General features: G+C 41.8%; 2 protein-coding genes across 3 annotated transcripts in view; one reads left to right on the forward strand and one right to left on the reverse strand.

The window, feature by feature from the left end:
- LOC102409929 (upstream-binding factor 1-like protein 1) overlaps positions 1 to 18798 on the reverse strand; it is a 90141-nt gene that overhangs the window by 23986 nt on the left and 47357 nt on the right. The gene's annotated exons all lie outside the window — the stretch shown is intronic.
- LOC102410586 (upstream-binding factor 1-like protein 1) lies at positions 5522 to 11275 on the forward strand. Its single transcript, XM_045165797.1, is given in 3 exon segments — positions 5522 to 5841; positions 8989 to 9844; positions 9847 to 11275. Coding segments are annotated over 2 exon segments (1257 nt in total). The 5' UTR covers positions 5522 to 5841; positions 8989 to 9045; the 3' UTR covers positions 10305 to 11275.

The raw sequence follows: 18798 nt of genomic DNA on the forward strand, positions 1-18798 counted from the left end.
CATAGTACAGGTATCAGTGCATGAAAGAAGTTCAGATCAGATCAGATCAGTCGCTCAATAGTGTCCGACTCTTTGCAACCCCATGAATCACAGCAGACCAAGCCTCCCTGTCCATCACCAACTCCCGGAGTTCACTGAGACTCACGTCCATCGAGTCACTGATGCCATCCAGCCATCTCATCCTCTGTCATCCCCTTCTCCTTCTGCCCCCAATCCCTCCCAGCATCAGAGTCTTTTCCAATGAGTCAACTCTTCGCGTGAGGTGGTCAAAGTACTGGAGTTTCAGCTTTAGCATCAGTCCTTCCAAAGAAATCCCAGGGCTCACTGGTTGGATCTCCTTGCAGTCCAAGGGACTCTCAAGAGTCTTCTCCAACACCACAGTTCAAAAGCATCAATTCTTCGGCGCTCAGCTTTCTTCACAGTCCAACTCTCACATCCATACATGACCACAGGAAAAGCCATAGCCTTGACTAGACGAACCTTTGTTGGCAAAGTAATGTCTCTGCTTTTGAATATGCTATCTAGGTTGGTCATAACTTTCCTTCCAAGGAGTAAGCCTCTTTTAATTTCATGGCTGCAGTCACCATCTGCAGTGATTTTGGAGCCCAGAAAAATAAAGTCTGACACTGTTTCCACTGTTTCCCCATCTATTTCCCATGAAGTGATGGGACCGGATGCCATGATCTTCGTTTTCTGAATGTTGAGCTTTAAGCCAACTTTTTCACTTTCCACTTTCACTTTCATCAAGAGGCTTTTGAGTTCCTCTTCACTTTCTGCCATAAGGGTGGTGTCATCTGCATATCTGAGGTTATTGATATTTCTCCTGGCAATCTTGATTCCAGTTTGTGTTTCTTCCAGTCCAGTGTTTCTCATGATATACACTGCATATAAGTTAAATAAACAGGGTGACAATATACAGCCTTGACAAACTCATTTTCCTATTTGAAACCAGTCTGTTAGGATAGCACTAAATGATTGAATTGGCAGTTGGGCTTACCTAGTAGTTCAGACAGTAAAGCATCTGGCTGCAATGCAGGAAACCTGGGTTTGATCCCTGGATCCGGACAATCCCCTGGAGAAGTAAATGACAACCCACTCCAGTATTCTTGCCTGGAGAATCCCATGCACAGAAAAGCCTGGAGGGCTACAATCCATGGGCTGCAGAGTCAGACACAAATGAGCGACCAACACGCACACACACACACAGGCACATGTTTATATTATTGTTAGAGACCAGAGTCTCACAGCCCTGTTGCCTCATGTTTAGGTGCTAAGTGCTGTATTTGAAGGCACAGAAGAGAGGGTGGTGAAAATGAAGGGCTAGCCACTGTCCATGGAGGTCACCATGTTTATCAGTTTCCTAGGGCTCCCACAGCACATGAACCCACATGGGATGGCTTAAAACTGGTGTATTCTCTGACAGTCCTGGAGGCTGGAAATCAAGGTGTTGGCAGGGCCATAATTCCTCCAAAGGCTCTAAAGGGATTTGTCTGTCTCTTCCAGTGTCTGGTAGCTCCTGGAATTCTTAAATTATGACAGATTACTTTAAATTCTGCCTCTCCATATGATGTTTCTTGCTGCATCAAAACACCCCTCTTTTTTCTTTTATCAGGACTCCAGTCAGCAGATTTTGGATCCACTCTCTACCCTGAATGGCCTCATCCTGACATCCTCCAGGTGATTACATCAGCAAAGACTTTATTTCTAAAATAGGTCATATTTAGAGGTACTGGCTGTTGGGATTTGAATATGATTTGGGAGGGCATAAGGGGGACATTGATCTCACTACCTCATCCAGCATAATGAAAGATTATTGCCCTCAAATCTGAGGTCTAATGTTTTGCTGGGGAAAGTAAAAATCTCACTTATTTATTTTTTTTCTTGCTTTGCTTTGTAGGTAGTTATATGCAGTAGGGAGAGAAACTGTTATGGTAAGGTTTCAGATTTGCCAAGTTTGGCCAATGAATTCCTTAGAATATTTTTCTAGGACTACAATTACTGGGTGAGAAGCAAACATATTTTTTAAGAATTTTAATGCATATAATGAAAACATCCTCTGTTAATCTCACACAAACATATCAAAGTATGTGAAGGTATACATTTTTACTGTCAATAAAACTGGATATTATCTCTCAAAGATTTGCCAAATTAATAGTTGAATAGTGTTTAATACTTCATAATAATAATTTAATTATTAATTTACTTGCTTTCTACTTAATATATTGTAAGTTATTTATTTTCAATAATACTGAATCTTCTAAAACTTAGTCTGAATTTGATATTATAAGCATAAAAATGCAACATTTATGGATTCCCTTAATTAATTTTTATAATAGCATATTAAAACTAATTAGAACTATAAACCTCTGAACAATATTTATATGAAGATTATGAATGTGATGGGTTATTCTAATAAAAATAGTGGTGTTTTCAGGAGCAGTTCATTCTCATTACCAAAATATTATAAAATATATATAGAGAGATGAAACTTTTTTTAAAAAGCAAAAAAGTTTACTGTTGGGGGCCAGAGTGAGGCACTCTGCCCGTGGCAAAGGTCATGAGGAAGGAGGCTCGACATACGCAAAGGCGGGGTCGAGCCTCAGGAGTCCCCCTGGAAATCCTCGAGCATCTACCCCCATAACCAGAGCCTGCCTGCTTTACTACTTTGTGCTCTCACCTACACCTCTGACTTTACGGGGGGCTGTCCCCCACCACCTCTTTCGGAGAAGGAGTTAACTTAGAGCTCCAGTTAATAAAAACTCTTGGGTGTGACAAGAGTGTTTTAACCTACAAACTCCTGTGAAGGTTCTCTGGCCTGCCTGACAGGCTTGTCCGGCCACATGTGATTGCTCACAGCCCCCCAACCGTGAGAGGCACGAGATGCTTTAAACCTTCAAAAAAACAGGTTCCTTAGAAAAGTTAGAAAACTATTAGTATAAGTATAATGGGCTGATTAGAAATTGTATTGGTGAAGGGTTTTTCATTTGTTGAGCCAATGTTTGTTGCTAAGTCTCCATATCCCCTGCCCTTACACATATTAATGAATATATAGAAGAAATAAGTATTAACCTTTGATATTAATCACGTTAGACCTTAGGCTAAGCAAATTCTTTCCTTAACTAAAACCCACTACACCCTCACCCTATAGGAATGTAACTTTATTTGGGTGGCGTCTGTTTTAAGAATAATCACCCCTGGAGAGATAAGTGTCCTGGTTGACTGACCGCTGTCACAAGGAGAGGGTCATAAATTGTCAGCAGGCCCCCTGGCCAGAAGATGATGTAACACCCCTAAGACCTCTGTATACATTTGTATGAAGCACCTGACTTTGATAAAAGTCAGGACTGCTGACCCTGCATGACTTTTGCATAACATCTCAGTGTATAAAAGTAGACCATGGAAAATAAAGAATTGGGATCAGTTTCTCGAAATACTGGTCTCCCCATGTCGCTCGCTCTCTCACTCTGGCTGAGTCTCCATCTAGAGCGCAGAACCCACCAAGCTTACTAATTTTGCCTGGGCTTCTAAGACCCGACCGGGGAGGCCTCAGTGTCTCCTCTCCTTCGGGAGAACGGAAGGATGCCTGCGGCCTCCGTAAGTGGTGCAAACTTCTTGTCTTGAAGTTTTATTGGTCTCCCGCGTCAACCAAGCTACTCAGCCTCTTTTCTCCACTGAATTTTCCTACTGAGCTATCCACATCCTATTACTCTTTACATCTCTAATTAATATCTAATTGAAGCTATTGTATCCTGATCCTCGCCGAAGCTGTCCGCACTTCGAATACCCTGGATCAGCCGGGGCTGGACCCCAGCAGTTTACTGCCATGAACATTTCCAAGAATATTAGCATTTCCCACATATATTTTTGTATATGATTTCAGTTTTGCCTGTGTATACCAATAAGTAAAAATATATATATCCAAAATTAAGCCATATCTTTTAATTGTTTTGTAAAGTAAATATTTATTTCATTTTTTCCAATCATATTCTATTGTTTGTCACTTAATCACTAGATGGAATGTACAATTATAATTAAATTTGAAAATAGATGAAGCCAGTTTCAAAAAATCATGAAGTCTGATATTATCAAGCACTATTTGATCTAATAAGTAATCATATCATGCTAGACATACTTTAGACCACCTCAGGTTTAATCCAATTGCTTTCAACAATGCCCATGGATTTTTAAAAATGAATTGCTCATATTTAATCACCATATAATCAGAATTAAATTAGCCAAGGATGACAGAATTTGGAGGCTCTGTTTCTCTAGTTCCAAAATTATCCTCAATAATTATTCATATTTTCATGTATGCTATATGGTGATAGAAATGGATTAGAACTGAAGGGGTTAAAAAGTCCATTCTAAACTTGACCTGTTAGTAGATCCTCAGTTCAGTTCAGTCACTCAGTCCTGTCCAACTCTTTGCGACCCCATGAATCACAGCATGCCAGGCCTCCCTGGCTATCATCAAAACCCGGAGTCTACTCAAACTCATGTCCATCGACTCGGTGATACCATCCAGCCATCTCATCCTCTGTCATCCCCTTCTCCTCCTGCCCCCAATTCCTCCCAGCATCAGGGTCTTTTCCAATGAGTCAACTCTTCGCGTGAGGTGGCCAAAGTATTGGAGTTTCAGCTTTAGTATCAGTCCTTCCAATGAACACCCAGGACTGATCTCCTTTAGAATGGACTGGTTGGATGTCCTTGCAGTCCAAGGGACTCTCAAGAGTCTTCTCCAACACCACAATTCAAAAGTATCAATTCTTCTGTGCTCAGCTTTCTTCACAGTCCAACTCTCATATCCATACATGACCACTGGAAAAACCATAGCCTTGACTAGATGGACCTTTGTTGGCACAGTAACATCTCTGCTTTTGAATATGCTATCTAGGTTGGTCATAACTTTCCTTCCAAGGAGTAAGCATCTTTTAATTTCATGGCTGCAGTCACCATCTGCAGTGATTTTAGAGCTCAAAAAATAAAGCCTGATGCTGTTTCCACTGTTTCCCCATCTATTTCCCATGAAGTGATGGGACCAGATGCCATGATCTTTGTTTTCTGAAAGTTGAGCTTTAAGCCAACTTTTTCACTCTCCACTTTCACTTTCATAAGAGGCTTATTAGTTCCTCTTCACTTTCTGCCACAAGGGTGGTGTCATCTGCATATCTGAGGTTATTGATATTTCTCCCAGCAATCTTGATTCCAGCTTGTGCTTCTTCCAGCCCAGCATTTCTCATGATGTACTCTGCATATAAGTTAAATAAGCAGGGTGACAGTATACAGCCTTGACATACTTCTTTTCCTATTTGGAACCAGTCTGTTGTTCCATGTCCAGTTTTAGCTGTTGCTTCCTGACCTGCTAGATCATGTGAAAAAAAAGGTCGGAGATTATCACAATATGGAAAAATGCATATTCAACTACCTTATTAAAGTATAATAAAATATCCAGGGAATTGGAGTAGAATGTGAGACCCTCAATATGAGAAAAGAATGGATAATTATTATAAAAATCAATGGTGAGAATAAACGAGCCCTGGAGGACTTAGGCAGTGGAAGTTAATAGAGATGAGAAATGGCATGAATCTATTCAGAGTTGATTGGGTTTATCCGAGAGAACTGTAGTAACCTAGGAGGGACTTCAAGAATCCTGATAGTCAAGCATCTCAAAAGTGATATTTCTGTTTTCTTTTTTTCCTGTTCAGAGATGTTTTGAGTTGTCTGAACCCTGGTAAACTCTGAAAGTAGCAGGTGCTGACCCATCCAGAGAGCATAGAATTTTGGACCTGATTGGGTGGATTCTCCTACCGGAATTGATGAGACCAATTCTGCAATCTTACGGTGAGTAAAGAGTTCTAAGTAGTGGAATTCTTGCTTCTTTCTATATATATATAAAATTCGACACTCAGCAGCCTTCAGAATTTCTGAAGCAGGTGAAGTACTCCCAGCTAATAAAAAAATTTGTAATTGCTTTCAGTTCACTCTGGAGCTAGAGAATTATAATATCTTCCAATGTTTGAAATTTGTAAATGAAAATGAATGATTCTGCTAACTTATGGTTTCCATGGTGTAAAACTAAAATGTGAATTTGGGGATGGGAAATCCTATACAAATAGTTTTTACATTTGGCATGATGCCTAAAACTTGATTGAGAAACTGTTGTAGAATGTGAAGAGTAATATTTCTTCAGGAAATGGTGGGGCTCATTCTTTGAAATGTCCAGTGATAACCTAGATACTGGTGATGACTCTCAAAACATAACATTGGTGACACCAAATACGAAAAAGCAGAGAAAATTCTTCACTCAGTCTGATATAGAAATGGAAATCTTGATTAATTTCAGCTGTTTATTTTTATGCCCACTATATTAGGCAGCACTATTATTTTTAAGTATTTATTTTTAAATTTCATTTATTTACTTGTATGTTCTGGTTCTTAGCTAGAGATGTGTGGGATACTTGGTTGAGGCATGCAAACACTTGGTCACCATCCATGAACTACTAGTCCTGGCATGTGAGCACTTTGCTGTGGCCTGTAGGATCTAGTTCCCTGAGGGGGATTGAACCCTGACGCCCTGCACTGGGAGCACAGAGTCTTATCCACTGGATCACCTGGGAAGGGTCAGCACTCTTTTGCATTTTAACTTGGAATCTACATATTTCCAAATGTGAAAAATCTTTAAGAGTATCAGTTCAGTTCAGTCCCTCAGTCATGTCTGACTCTTTGCGACCCCATGGACTGCAGCACACCAGGCTTCCCTGAGGATCATCAACTCCCAGAACCTACTCAAATTCATGTTCTTCACATCAGTGATGCCATCCAATCATTTCATCCTCCATCGACAACTTCTCCTCCCACCCTCAGTCTTTCCCAGCATCAGGGTCTTTTCCAATGAGTCAGTTCTTCACATCAGGTGGCCGAAGTATCAGAGTTTCAGCTTCAGCATCAGTCCTTCCAATGAATATTCAGGACTGATTTCCTTTAGGATTGACTGGTTGGATCTCCTTGCAGTCCAAATAACTCTCAAGAGTCTTCTCCAGCACCACAGTTTGAAAGCATCAATTTTTAAGCACTCAGCCTTCTTTAGGGTCCAACTCTCACATCCATATATGACCACTGGAAAAACCATGGCTTTGACTATATGGAGTTTTGTCAGTAAAATGATGTCTCTGCTTTCTTAGTATGCTGTCTAGATTTGTCATAGCTTTTCTCCTGAGGAGCAAGCTTCTTTTAATTTCGTGGCTGCTGCTACAATCCATAGTGATTTTGGAGCCCAATAAAATAAATTGTATTTAATAGGCCTTAATACAATGTCTATTGATGTTATCTGAAAAGAAATATTTAGCCCTTCAAGTCTTTGACTCTTACATAAACATGTTTACACTTGTCTTCATCTTCGATGGCACTTCTGTTGTTCGATGAATCATATCAATTATTATCTCAGTTCCACATTCAGTCCATGGCCACCTGGACACTTCTTTCTATACCCATAGCTGATTCACATTGTTGTATGGCAGAAACCAATACAATCTCTAATGCAATCATCCTCCAATCAAAAGAAATTAATAAAAAGGAAGAAGAATGTAGCTATTCTCTGGAATCCAGGGAGTGTTACTATTTAAGAGATTATATTCACATTAAATCTCAGTAGAATACAGAGAGTTCCCATATATATCCTGCCTCCTCAAAACAAAGGCACACACACACACAGTTTCCCCATTATCACATAATGTATCAGAGTGGTGTATTTATTACAATTGATACTTCATCGTCACCCAAAATTCCTGATTTTACATTAGTGTTCATTCTTGGTTTTGTTTATTCTACTAGTCTTACACTGATGTATAGTGACAGGTACCCCCCAGTATAATATATGAAAGTGCTATATGCCCTAAAAATCTTTTGTGATCACCTGTTCATCAGTCCTCTAACCTTAACTGCTGGAAACCAAGGATTATTTCACTCTATATTTTTCTTTTTCTGGAATGTCTTATTGTTGGACTCATGAAATATGTATCCTTTTCAGGTTAACTTCTTTCACTTAGTGATATGCATTCAACTATACTCCATGTCTCTTGCTAGCTTTCTCACTCATTTCTTTTTAGCAGTGAATACTATTCCATGGCCTGGATGTACCAGAGTTTCTTTATCCATTCATCTACCATGAGCAAAGCTACTAGAAGTATCCATCTGCACTTTTTCTAAATGGATTCACCTGATTTTAGCAAATGTAGAAGAAGATGATTATGGAATTCCATGGTAGGAGGATATTTAGTTTAGTAACAAACCACCATGTTGTCTTTCAGAAAGTGTTAGTCATTCAGTCATGTCCAACCCTTTGTGACCCCATGGACTGTAACTCACCAGGCTCCTCTGTCCATGAAATTCTCCAGGCAAGAATATTGGAGTGGGTTGCCATTCCCTTTTCCTGTCTTTCAGAAGGCCTGTACTATTTTGAATTCCCATTATAAGTGAATCAATTGATGATGAATCCTGATTCATCAATGAATTCTTCAATCAGTAATTCATCAATGAATCAGAAATTCATCAATTAATTCCTGATTCTCCCCATCCTCTCAGTATGTGGTGATGGCCGTCTTTGGGATTTTGACCATTCTTATCCATGTGCTGTGGTTTGGCATTGCTGTTTTAAAGTCCTTTGCTTTTCAGGCACTTACTTTTATTAACTCCCTTCATTTTCTCGTATTCTTTGTCCCTTGAGTGAGTAGCCAGTCTTTTAGTTTGCTCCTTTATATGTAAAACACTCTCTGGTGAAATTGTTTGGAAGGCAGAGTGAATGGGATCTGAAGATACTTAACTCTGCAAAGGAAACTTCATAATGTTCAACATGAATCCCAATTCAGACTAAGCCAGTTTTCATTTACATTCTTAAGGGTAAATAAAATGATAGAAGAGACATATCCCAAGTGATATGTTCTTCTCTCATGTGTCACACAGGAGAGTAACTTTCTTTTTCTTTCTTCACAGAATCATCACACTCACCTGCTGAATCTTGAGAGTGCAGATGCTGGAAATTCTGCTGAGATGGCTGAACTTCCAGGACCATATAATTGTCCCAAAGACCTAGAAATGGTGCTGCCTAAAAGCCAAGATGACTGGTCCAAAGAAGACATTGTGCAGTTACTGGAATATATGGAGAAAAGCATTCCATCCAATGACAGGCACACATTCAAAACGACCCAGTCAATGATGGACTGGGAAAAAGTAGCTTTTAAAGATTTTTCTGGGGAAAAATGCAAACTCAAATGGTTAGAGATTTCTTGTAACTTGACAAAGTTCCGCACTTTGAAAGAATTAATCCAGGAAGCTAAGGAAAATGTTAACAATCCTTCCAAAAGCAGAAACCACAAGAAACATCCTGATTTACCCAAGAGGCCCCTGACAGTTTACCTTCGCTTTTTTAAAGAGATGAGACCTCAGTACCTCCAAAAACACCCCAAGATGAGCAACCAGGAGCTGACCAAGGTTCTGTCTAAGGAATACAGGAAGCTGCCCAAACAGCTCAAGCTGAAATACAGTCAAGATTTCCAGAAAGAGAAACAGGAGTTTCAGGAGAAAATGGTTCTGTTCAGAGAACAGCACCCAGAACTAGTCCAGAACTCCAAGAAACCTGATGTCCTCAAAGGAAGTCGAAGCAAAGTGCCAAAGAAGTTTCAGGAACATGTGCAAAAAGTGAAGCCTCCCCCAGCAAACAATTTACCCATAAAGTGGAAATTCCATGGAGAGCCCAAGAAGCCCCCGATGAATGGCTATCACAAGTTCCACCAGGATCTCTGGTCGAGCAGGGAGCTGAAAGTGGTACCCTCGCGGGAGCGCATGGTGGAGTCAGTAGATGCTGGCAGTGGGTCCCTCAGGACCAGAAGGAGCTTTATAAGATGCAGGCGGAGGGACTGCAGACACAGTAAAAGGTGGACCTTGATCTCTGGCTCAGGACTCTGTCTCCTGAAGAATATGCTGCTTACAGAGAGGCGACTTGTGCTAAGCTCAAGAACACGAGCATGACGGGGGCCCCAAACCCCAAGAATAGAAGGATGGGTCTGCAGTCCCCATCATCAGGGAACCTGAAAGGAAGACTTAGAGAGGACCTGGGGCTTCAGTCTGAAGAGTCAGAAACATCAGACACGATTGGAGAACACTCTCCTGCCTCAGGGAGATCAGAGGAAAACAAGGAAGAGGAGGCAGACAGCAGCTCCTCAGTCCCCAGCACCGAGGATGAAGATGGAGATTCTGAGCTGGAGGACAGCAGCTCCAGCTCATTGTCCTCAGGGGACTCCTCTGACTAGGATTCCAACTGAGTTTTGCTTCACAACCTGAAGGGACAAAGAACTTTCCAGCAAAAGTCCATGGGCCCTTCTCTCTATTGCCTCTTCATTGTCTTCCTTCTTTCTCTCCCTCTTCATACAAAGTGGGACCTGTTGGAAAGAAGGCATCTTGTGCTCTAATTTCTGGCCTCTCCATCTACCCCACATTCACCTCGAGAGAAAGTCAATGCAATGACGCCTCCTGGAATAAACCCTGAGCTGACTGGGCTGTGGGGCCCCCTGGACTAGACTGAGCTCCCTAAACTGGGAAGGTTTGCTCTCCTCACCCTCTGCGGGCCAGACGTGAGGGGCTGCAGGGGTCTGTGACCCCCCCTTCTCTGTGACCTTGTCTCTCAGGTCTCAGGCAGTGAGCTGGGGAGGGAAGATCTGATTGACTGGAAGTAGGAGACTTGCCTTTAAGAAAATTGTCTCTGTCCCTTCTCTCTGAGGTGAGGGGCTGGCCCTTCCTTATCTTGGAAGCAAGGATGGGCATGTGGGCAGCAGCATTTCTCTCTATATATTTATTCTTTGAGTTATCAGTGAGATTTTTCTTACTGATTTCAAAAATTATAAATTAAAATTTAAAACTGCTACATTTGAGTTAGCTTTTCCTTAAAACCATCATCCTTTGACTCAATGGCACTAATTTTCCAGGCCAGATCTAAATTTCTTCTGGTTTCTGCCCCAACCCATTCCTCATGCTGAAGATTGTAGGGAATCATGTTTTTACCATAGACTTGGTTTTTTGCAATATGTTATGTGATTGTATTAAACAGGTGTTTTGTATAAGCATTTTAGTCCATAGGTTACTAAATTTTTTGGGAATTTTTATGTAGCAGAATGACATTACTTTTAATATTTTGGTTTATTTATATATTTGAAAATGAGTGTAAACCATCATCTCATTAAACTTTTCTAGATATTCTTGGCTGAAAATGAAAAATATTCATTTTTGGCTCTCATGCACTGTTAGTATCACAGAAGTAGTTGTGTTCTTATATACGAAAAGGGATGGGTTTTGAGAGTTCATCTTACTCCTTGATGTCTTAGGGAAATATTTTATTCTTTATAAATGTACAGGCAGGGAACCTACCGTACAGCACATGGAAGTCTGCCCAGTGTCATGTGGCCGCACGGATGGGAGGGAGGTTTGAGGAGAATGGACACACGTGTCTGCGGGGCTGAGTCCCTTTGCTGCTCACCTGAAACTATCACAATATTTCTATGATTACTTATTTTTTGTTTTCGGCTGCATTGGGTCTTCATTGCTGACCAAGGGCTTTCTCTAGCCCAGAAAGTGGGGCTCCTCTTCCTTGCAGTGTGCGGGCTTCTCATTGGGGTGGCTTCTCTTGCAGACACGGGCTCCAGCTCATTGGCTCAGCAGCTGTGGCACATGGGCTCAGTTGCACTATGGCCTGTGGGATCTTCCCAGACCCGAGATCGAACCCATGTCCCCTAACGGTGGGGGTATTCTTAACCACTAAATCACCAGAAAAGGCTTACCACATTGCTATTCAGCTATATGCCAATACATAATGAAAAGTTTTAAAAACAGATGCAGAAAAATACAAATACTAGAGCAATATAAGTTCAAAGTCTGAATTTTCTAATAGAAGCAGATGGCATTTGTTAGAATTATAAATCTGTATTTGTTGCCTCATCTACCCAGTCATGAACTGGGAATAAAACTGCAATCATAAAAGATCTAATTTAAGATTAGATTTAGTGCTTCTAAAACTGACCCACAGTTCATTCACACCCACAAAATGTTAAGTGGATTTCTTTCCTCCTGGCAAATCTAAACATATCTTTTGGTTGAAAAACTCACAGAGAACAGAGGGAGACACTGCTCACTGATGGCCAGACAGCTTCTCCCTTTCCCCTAGAAATGAAATTGAAGCCAGGAATCTAGCAACTCAGGCGCAGAGATATTTCTGCATTTTTGCCAGCATGACCCAGTGCTCTACTTCATTAGACCTTCCTTCTCAGAACCTGCCCAGCCTGCACTTCTGATCCCTTCACTGTAGAAGGACAGGTACGGGGCAGCAGCATAAGGAAAGCAGGGGTCAGGGACTCAGCTCTCAGGATTCTTGGTCTCCCCTTTCTTTGTCTGAAGCTTCTCTTTCAATGAAGGGCAGGAGTTCTTGAACTCTCAGTCCTGGAACCCTTCCTAGTTATTCTGCCCCCTCTATCCAGGAGTGGAGCCCACTGGTTCCCCTGGAGGTGCCAGCCCTGGAGGTGAGGGGCACAGACTCTGAGTGTAAAGAGCAGCTCTGGGACCCCTGCAGCCCCCCCTCCCCTGCCCCCTCCTGCACATCATCCAAGGGGGACTCTGGGCTGAGCAGAACCTCATCCCTGCTTTCCCAGATGTGCCAGGTACATGAGCCGGTCTGGGGCCTCAGGGTAAAGCTCCCTCTCTGGACAAAACCACATTGGACTGTCAGAGTTTCAGTGCCTACAGAGGCAGGGATGAGAACACAGAGCCCAATGTTGCCCCCTCAAAGGTCTGCAGGGTCCCTTCCTGCCCTGAAGGAAGGTCCCAGAGGGCAGCCACCCCTTGAGTCCAGGGCCAAGTCTACTGGGGCCCCACACCACTGTGGGCAGATTGGCCTTGGGCAAGTAGGAGATCACCTCCCTCCTGGGTTCAGTCCCTTCAGAAGCTGCCAGGATTCCTTGGTATCACAGGGCTTTCTGCACCCTGGGAAATTTTGTGAGCTCCTGGAGAACCACGATTTTTAAGGCCTAAACTTCCTCCATTGAAATGCAAGGAGATCAAACCAGTCTATCCTAAAGGAAATTAGTCCTGAATATTCACTGGAAAGACTAATGCTGAAGCTGAAGCTCCAGTACTTTGGCCACCTGATTCAAACAGACAACTCATTGGAAAAGTCCCTAGTGCTGGGAAAGATGAAGGCAGGAGAAGAAGGGGGCGACGAAGGATGAGACGGTGAATGGCATAACCAATTAACAAATTTAACTACCAAGAATGTTTAGGGGAAATTTTTTTAACTGTAAGGTACCCTATCATAATTTCTATTTGCATTTAACTTGTAATTCAAATGTCCTGAATTAATTTATAGTTCTCTGTGACTCTGGGCTTCCCTGGTGTCTCAGAGGTAAAGAATCCGCCTGCAGTGCAGGAGTCAGAGGAGGCACACGTTCGATTACTGGGTCTGGAAGATCCCCGGCAGGAGGGCAAAGCAACTCACTGCAGCATTCTCACATGGAGATTCCCATGGATAGAGGAGCCTGCTGGGCTACAGTCCATGGGATCGCAAAGAGTTGGACATGACTGAAGTGACTGAGCATGCACGAGACTCATGCACGTGAGCAACTGACATATCTAAGAATAATTCCAGGTCTTAAGGGACCCTTCTTTCAGAGTCTTCTCTCATTATACAAAAATATATATATAATAGACTTGAATCCCATTATCATTTCATCAACTTTCATGTAGATTTGTCCATATTATCTTCGTAGAAATATGACTTTAAATATTTAAATTGAAGATTGGTAAAGAGGTTAAGATTGACAATACAGAACCATTATGGAAAGACCCCAATGTGTGGTTCCACCAATGGGCCAAACTCATCTTGAAAGTGGCTGAGCCAGCCCGTCCGTCCAGTGATGGCTTCTGGACCAAGTCTTGGGTTCATCAGTTGGCACACGGACAGCAGCACTGACTCATCCCTGCAGAGGATTCCTTGAAGAGTTTCTCTTTTGTATCAATGTATTTACAAATGATAGACAGTCACTTGAAAAGTTTCCATCAAAATCTTTATCTCATATTGCATTATACATGCACAAACATCAGATAAATGTGCACAATTCTGCCGGGAGCCAGCGTGAGGAACTCCGCCGGTGGCAAAGGTCATGAGGAAGGAGGCTCGGCATACACAAAGGTGGGATCGAGCCTCAGGAGTCCCCCTGGATATTCTCGAGCATCTACCCCCAAAAGCAGAGTCTGCCTACTTTACTGCTTTGTGCTCTCACTGCTGACTTTACGGGGGGCTGTACCCCACCACCATTTTGCTCTCTCTGAAAAAGAGTTAACTTACAGCTCCAGTTAATAAAGTTCCTGGGCATAATAGGAGTGTTTAAATCCAAACCCCTAAGATGGCTCTCTAACTTGCCTGACAGGTTTACCTGGACTCCTACAGCTATGCATACAATTGTTTAGTCTCCCAATCACGAGAGGCACGGGAAGCTTAAGATATTCAAATAGCTTAGAGCCTCTCAGAGAGTTAGAAGCTGTCAGAACAAAACTAGTAAGAGATTTCATTGATGAGCCAATGCTTGCTGCCAAGTTTCCACATCCCCTGTATTGTATCCTTGGAAGTGTATTAATATAGTTGGTATGTAGAAAAAATAAGTAGTGGCCTTGGTGTTAGCAACTTTAGACCCTTAAGGTAATAAATTCTTTCCTTTGTTGTAAACCCACTGCACCTCTGCCCTATAGGAATGCAACTTTATCTAACACCTTCTGAGGATGGCGCCAAACCTTAAAATAATTACTCTTAGAGAAAATAAGTCTTATGGTTGACAAACCTTTGTCAGAGTCATAAAATGAGTTAACATTTTAACAGGCCTTCTGGCCAGAAGATGATGTAAATCACCTAAACCATTTGTATACGATAAGTTTGCAGAAAAGAAACCCTGGTTTCGATAAGGATCAAAGACTGCTGACTTTGCATGATTTCACACCCCCTATTATCCTCTATGTGCAACTTATGATTTAAAACCCCTGTTGAAAATAAAGCTATGGGCCTTGCTCACTGAAGCTTGGTCTCCCCATGTCATTCTTTCTCTCAACCTCTGGCTGGGTTTCCATCTGGACCACAGAGGCCCACCAAGCTTACTAATTTTGCCTGGGCTTCTAAGATCCGACTGGGGAGGCCTCAGTGTCTCTTCTCCCACGGGAGAATGGAAGGATGCCTTTGGCTTACGTAAGTGGTGCAAACTTCTTGGCTTGAAGTTACATTGGTTTTCCGTGTAAACCAAGCTACTCAGCCTCTTTTCTCCACTGAATTTTCCTGCTGAGCTATCCTCATTCTATTACTCTTTATATCTTTAATTAATATTTAAAGAAAACTATTGTATCCAGTTCGCTGAAGCCATCTCCCCTTCGAACTCCCTGGATCAGCCGGGGCTGCACTCCAGTACAATTCTTAGAGAATCTTTCTAATTTTTCTCTTGTCTGACTCCACTGTCCTGACTCTCAGAGGTACTTACCTCTCTCACCTACCCCTGAAATAGAGCAGAACCCTATGCTCCTTCCTCCCTCCACCCCCAACATCCTCAGCCTGTCTTTTGTCTGTAGAAAAATTTTAGTCAAAGAATAAATGTAATCTAAGAAGTGAGAAAACCCAGATACAAAGGAAAAGCAGTCAAACAAGATAAAATAATAATAATTTAGTCATTAAGCAAAGTCAAGAACCTTTAATTCCTCTCCAAACACTATGCATAATATTTTGAGCCATACGCTTTGACCTGTTTTGTAGAAACTAGAAGCCCCACCTGACAGAAGGTAACTGCATGACAACCAGACTGTCCATGCCGTAAGTGGCACAATTCCAAGAACTGGCCTCAGAGAAACTGGAAAAATATAAATGACTCTAGACTTGAAAATTAACTCTACTTAAAACAATCAGATGATGCTAGTCAGACAACCTCATGACCAATTTCAAGATGACTTTGGACCTGACGGCGCTGTTTCTGTGTGGAGCCCTTTTTTTTCTCCTACACACCCTAAACTCCCTATTTAAAAACCCTTACCCTCAAATTATCAGTGAGGAGTGGGAATTTGGACATGTGGGACCTCTCTGACAATTGCTGGTCTCCAAAGTAAAGCGGACTTTCCTTTAGACCAACCTTACCTTTGGAGTAGACGTTCAAGCAGTGGGCAGCCAGACCTGCCTTTCAGTTGATGCTACATGGAGGAAATGAGCCTGGACACCAGAAGAAACCTGTGAGTTTGAATCTTAGAAACATAGGCAGCAGTTTACCCCTTGACTCCTTCAAGACATACACCTGCATCTCAGACTAACTTCCAATAAATGGACACAGAATCATATTCACTAGAATGAACACTGGGGTGCATGTATCTTTTCAGGTTAGTCTTTTAGTTTTCTTCACTAAATCCTCAGAAATGGATTTGCTGGATAGTGTAGTATTTATGACTCCTATTACACCACATGGTAGTAATGTACTATTATTTTGAAACTGAAGATTGGATTAACTAAAAGAATTTTAAATACAATTTTCTTTTTCTTGTTGGCTTAAAGCTCAATATTCAGAAAACTAAGATCATATTATCTGGTCCCATCACTTCATGGCAGATAGATGGGGAAACAGTGGAAACAGTGTCAGACTTTATTTTTCTGGGCTCCAAAATCACTGAAGATGGCAATTGCAGCAATGAAATTAAAAGACACTTACTCCTCGGAAGGAAAGTTATGACCAACCTAGGCAGCATATTGAAAAGCAGAGACATAACTTTGCCAACAATGATCCATCTAGTCAAGGCTATTGTTTTTCCAGTAGTTATGTATGCATGTGAGAGTTGGACTGTGAAGAAAGCTGAGTGCTGAAGAATTGATGTGTTTGAATTGTCGTGTTGGAGGGCCTAGAGGAGCTATCCCACGTTGAAGGTCAGGAAAGGCGGCGGTGAGGAGATACCCCTTATCCAAGGTAAGGAGCAGAGGCTGTGCTTTGCTGGAGCAGCCATGAAAAGATACCCCATGCCCAAGGTAAGAGAAACCCAAGAAAGATGGTAGGTGTTGCAAGAGGGCATCAGAGGGCAAACACACTAAAACCATACTCACAGAAAACTAGTTAATCTAAACACACTAGGACCACAGCCTTGTCTAACTTGATGAAACTAAGCCATGCCCGTGGGGCAACCCAATATGGGCGGGTCATGGTGGAGAGATCTGACCGAATGTGGTCCACTGGAGAAGGGAATGGCAAACCACTTCAGTATTCTTGCCTTGAGAACCCCATGAACAGTATGAAAAGGCAAAATGATAGGATACTGAAAGAGGAACTCCCCAGGTCGGTAGGTGCCCAATATGCTACTGGAGATCAGTGGAGAAATAACTCCAGAAAGAATGAAGGGATGGAGCCAAAGCAAAAATAATACCCAGCTGTGGATGTGACTGGTGATAGAAGCAAGGTCTGATGCTGTAAAGAGCAATATTGCATAGGAACCTGGAATGTCAGGTCCATGAATCAAGGCAAATTGGAAGTGGTCAAACAAGAGATGGCAAGAGTGAATATCGACATTCTAGGAGTCGGCGAACTAAAATGGACTGGAATGGGTGAATTTAACTCAGATGACCATTATATCTACTACTGTGGGCAGGAATCCCTCAGAAGAAATAGAGTAGCCATCACAGTCAACAAAAGAGTCTGAAATGCAGTACTTGGATACAATCTCAAAAATGACAGAATGATCTCTGTTCGTTTCCAAGGCAAACCATTCAATATCACAGTAATCCAAATCTATGCCCCAACCAGTAATGCTGAAGAAGCTGAAGTTGAATGGTTCTATGAAGACCTACAAGACCTTTTAGAACTAACACCCAAAAAAGATGTCCTTTTCAATATAGGGGACTGGAATGCAAAAGTAGGAAGTCAAGAAACACCTGGAGTAACAGGCAAATTTGGCCTTGGAATATGGAATGAAGCAGGGCAAAGACTAATAGGGTTTTGCCAAGAAAATGCACTGGTCATAGAAAACACCCTCTTCCAATAACACAAGAGAAGACTCTACACATGGACATCACCAGATGGTCAACAGCAAATCAGATTGATTATATTCTTTGTAGCCAAAGATGGAGAAGCTCTATACAGTCAGCAAAAACAAGACCAGGAGTTGACTGTGGCTCAGATCATGAACTCCTTATTGCCAAATTCAGACTTAAATTGAAGAAAGTAGGGAAAACCACTAGACCATTCAGGTATGACCTAAATCAAATCCCTTATGATTATACAGTGGAAGTGAGAAATAGATTTAAGGGCCTAGATCTGATAGATAGAGTGCCTGATGAACTATGGAATGAGGTTCGTGACATTGTACAGGAGACAGGGATCAAGACCATCCCCATGGAAAAGAAATGCAAAAAAGCAAAATGGCTGTCTGGGGAGGCCTTACAAATAGCTGTGAAAAGAAGAGAAGCAAAAAGCAAAGGGAAAGATATAAGCATCTGAATGCAGAGCTCCAAAGAATAGCAAGGAGAGATAAGAAAGCCTTCCTTAGTGATCAATGCAAAGAAATAGAGGAAAACAACAGAATGGGAAAGACTAGAGATCTCTTCAAGAAAATCAGAGATATCAAGGGAAACTTTCATGCAAAGATGGGCTTGATAAAGGACCAAAATGGTATGGTCCTAACAAAAGCAGAAGATATTAAGAAGAGATGGCAAGAATACACAGAAGAACTGTACAAAAAAGATATTCATGACCCAGATAATCA

Source organism: Bubalus bubalis, chromosome 5 (genome assembly GCF_019923935.1).
Source record: "Bubalus bubalis isolate 160015118507 breed Murrah chromosome 5, NDDB_SH_1, whole genome shotgun sequence".
In the NCBI taxonomy this organism is placed as follows: Eukaryota; Metazoa; Chordata; class Mammalia; order Artiodactyla; family Bovidae; genus Bubalus; species Bubalus bubalis.